General features: G+C 43.8%; 1 protein-coding gene across 1 annotated transcript in view; it reads left to right on the plus strand.

The window, feature by feature from the left end:
* MYOF (myoferlin) overlaps positions 1-3,925 on the plus strand; it is a 144,265-nt gene that overhangs the window by 110,877 nt on the left and 29,463 nt on the right. The window contains exon 37 of the mRNA XM_006755111.2: positions 694-770. Within this exon, the coding sequence (XP_006755174.1) occupies positions 694-770 (77 nt within the window). The remainder of the gene's footprint in view (positions 1-693; positions 771-3,925) is intronic.

Consider the following 3,925-nt stretch of genomic DNA (forward strand, 5'->3'; position numbering starts at 1 on the left):
TCTGCTTGATGCTTTTTTCATAAAGGTAAACTTACCTCTCATCCTCATCCTCACCTTCACCCTCACCCTCACCCTAGGCTGAAGCTTTGACACCCCTTTAGCTGAACCAGCCTAGTGAGCCTGGGGGCTGCCCCTGTGTCCTTGCTGTAACCCCCAGATCCAGAGCCACAAATAGTCTGGAAATTACATAAAGTCAGGGCGTGTGCCATTTCCCTGTGCTTATATTACAGCAACCGGGGCTGAGTGAGCCACTGAAATGTGGCTCTTCACCCTACTCAGCTTTTCTGTGTCTTAGAACAGATTCTCCGAAAAAGAGGCTCCCTTAGATGTAGGTTTCCCCAACCCTCCCCCCCCCCGACTTCTGCATCCTCTAAAGAAAGACATGTATTGCCATAATTCTTTTTTGAGCACTTACTGTGTATAGGCACTGGGCTAACTCTCTAAGGCAAAAAAAAAAAAGAAAGAAAAGAAAGGGGCCATATAGTCCCCTGAAAATGTCTAAAATCTTATCATATTTTGGGAAAAGTGATGAATTGTTGGGTTATTTTCTATATTGGAGTGTTCTCCTCTCCATTCAGTAGTCTCATCCAGGAGGAAACTCTACCATCCACTCTGTGGCTGTTAAACTTGAACTTGAAGTAGACTCATCACTGTATTTTCATAAGCATCTTAGATTATGAAATTGTCTTGCAGCCTCCTTTATGTCTACCCCACCCTGCCGGGACGTCATTATTGAAATAGAAGACACCAAACCATTACTGGCTTCGAAGGTAGGCTTCAGAACTGGCCATTGAATAACGTCAGTTTTATCTTCCAGGTATCTAAGCGTTGGTGAATTTAGTCAAACAAGCACTCAATGCAATTAAAATAATAACGATCAACTTTCCAAGGTAAAGAATCTGAATCATGCACTCATCAAAAGTTATAGTGATGCTGTGTGGATTAATGTCCTCTACCCTCAGTCACCCCAGATACTTAAATATCTCCAGGCCCCACCCTCCAAGAGGAACCGAGACATCAGTATATTTTATTGTATTGTATTTTTAAAATATTTTTATTGATTTCAGAGAGGAAGGGAAAAGGAGAGAGAGAGACAGAAACATCAATGATGAGAAAGAATCATCAATCAGCTGCCTCCTACACACCCCCTACTGGGGATCAAGGCTGCAACCCGGGCATGTGCCCTGAATGGAGTCAAACTGTGACCTCATAGGTTGATGCTCAACCACTGAGCCACACCAGCTGGGCAAGACATCAGTATATTTTAAAATCTCCCCAAGTGATTCTCATTTGCAGGCAGGTCTGAGAACCATTGATGTGGGCAGTCTGAGGGATATCATCTGCTAGCAAAAGAAATTTCAAGTGCAAATTTATAGCATTACCACATTGGGAAGATGGATGCATGTAGCACACCATTTTTTTCCCCTACATGAAGCAGAAGGGTCATGGATTTTTAATGGCCCTATTTGTCAGTGTATGGGATATCCCCGATTCTTATATTCACTGTGGTTTTGAAGTCAAGAAATTGATGGAAATGCTCACTCCGGATCCTATTTTAAAACCATTCAGCCAATTGTATGAGGGGGGAGGGGTGAAGCGGTGCAAGGTCTTAGCCCACAGAAAAGAAAACATCAAATATCTCCCTGTTTCTGTTGGCATGTAGGATGGGCTTTCACAGCATGTTTTAAGGTGCAAACTGGCCAAAAAATGCACATGATTGCATTTTAATGTGTTATGTCCATAAACAGTGCCTTAAAAAAAGGCCACTTCCTTCCCACTGCATTAAACTCACCCATTGGACCGTGTTAAATGTGGTCTCCACAGCCAGCACTGTGTAGCAGTGTGTTAGGTTCTATTCCCTGAGATTCCTCCACCATCGCAGATGACAGTATCAAATCTGCAAAACTATTGGGTTCCCTTTGTAAACTACCCCAAACATTCCCCATAAAACAGTAGTGGCCTAGGGAGAAGTTAAGTATGATACACTTAAGATCCTTTATGAACATTTTTACGACACTCTGGAAAAAAGGAGTTTAAGATCCTGCTCTATAATCTGCCTCCAGCCTTTTAACCTCCCATCGTCAATCAGTTCTTATTTGTGCCCACTGTGTACTCAGTAGGCCTAGGTATGGGGGAGGGAGGGTCAAGAAGAAGAAGAAGAAAGCCAATCTGTGCCACTATTCTCATTCGTTTCTTAAAAATAGTTAACAGATGACTGGGTTACTGTAGCAACACACTGTGAAAGTTCAGTTTACATCATAGCATTTAAATGACAACCTAGCCTTTGGGGGATGGTAGCAGCAATCATCGGTGGGTACTATCCCACTGTGTTGTAAGTGCCTTTGATCAGCTTGCTTTCCTAACACCCAGTTGAGGTACCCTGTGTTGATAAGAAAGACTGGTTGGAATCTCCTCTAAAAAACTGCCTTTACCGGTTCATCAGGGAAGCCCATGCATATCTATGCAGTCTGATGAGTAAAGTTGAGCTTTGGAAGAGCCAGTAATAAGCTTGCTGATGTCCTCCATGACATGTACATGTAGCCTTGCACATGCATACATGTACTATACATGCATGCATGATAGGCATGACTTACATGTACATGCGATGAGCGTGTAATGTAACATCTACCACTAACCCAATTCAAGCCTTTTATATGGGTCAATCCAGGGGGTGGGTCAAAACTAACTGTGCCCTTGACGGGAGCTGGAGGCTGTGGCTCTGGGTGACAGTCTCACCCTCACAGAGACCCAAACCCTGTGATTGACTATAGGAGCTCTGAACCAATGGGCTCAGCACTATCACAAGAAAAGTGAGAAGTCTGCAGGGCAAAGTGGTAAGTGCTAGCCAGATAACATGGATGTTGCTACATGGCCTCTCAACAATTGCCTTCCAATTCCAGTGCTTAAGCAGTATGTCAACAGCACTCGGCAAAATGGTTTCTCCAACGACAGTGCATGTATGTATGATAAGAAAATGCATGAGGCTGCCTGGGGCTGCGGGGGCTCCGTCTAAAGTCCTGAATTCTCCTTTTGGATTCTTTCTATTAGTAGATTTTGGAGTGAAAGGCGATCTTTAAGCAAATGCGATTGTCCTAAGCCAAAGGGGAGAATCTTCCGTTTGGATGTGATAAAGGAAGTGGTTTGTTTCAGTTCCTTTTCCGTATGAACTGATGAGCCAGCGGCATGAATAAATTCTCCCACGTTAACCCTCCATTTTAAAATCAGCAGCTTGTTTTGAATAATGCCTTTTCAATCATGAACTGTTCTTTGAAATGATTTCGAGAAGCACAAAATAGAAGTGAATAAACAAACTCTGAAAATCTGAATTCACGAACTGTTCAGAAAGTAAAAGCACTTTTGGCATAAAAATCTCCCTCCAAAATCTCAATACGGCTGTGACAATTTAACCTTTAACCCCGCTTTGGTTTGAATCTAATAGAAAGAAGTGTTACCTCTGTCTACCTGCCTCTCTGCCACTCTTGGCAATTCTGTGTGCTGAACCAAGTCAGCCGGAAGAAGCGCTGTGGCCACCTACGCAGCAGCTGCAGGGAGCGCCTGTTGGGAGGGGCTGCTCTCTCCTCACATTAGAGGTGAACTTGAAGTTAGGATTTCAGAGAGAGGGTCTGGGTAAGAATCCTTCCAACTGCCCCCAAGGGCAAGTTGCAGCAGGTGCCAAGTGAAAACTGAAGCCCCAACATCCTACCTCCCTGTTCTCTCATCTCCTGGATGTGCTCCGAGATCAGGGTTGGGTTCTCCATGCAGAAACTCAAAAGGAAGGATTGGGCCCATGAGAGACTTGACATTTAGAGTAATCTTGACGAATGAATATGTATTTGGTGCTATAATATAGGTGCGGGGGAAAACCAAGAAAAAGTGCCCACAGGATGATATTGGGGTCCTGCTAGACATGAATGCCTTGTGAAAG

Source organism: Myotis davidii, unplaced genomic scaffold, assembly GCF_000327345.1.
Source record: "Myotis davidii unplaced genomic scaffold, ASM32734v1 scaffold271, whole genome shotgun sequence".
Classification (NCBI taxonomy): domain Eukaryota; kingdom Metazoa; phylum Chordata; class Mammalia; order Chiroptera; family Vespertilionidae; genus Myotis; species Myotis davidii.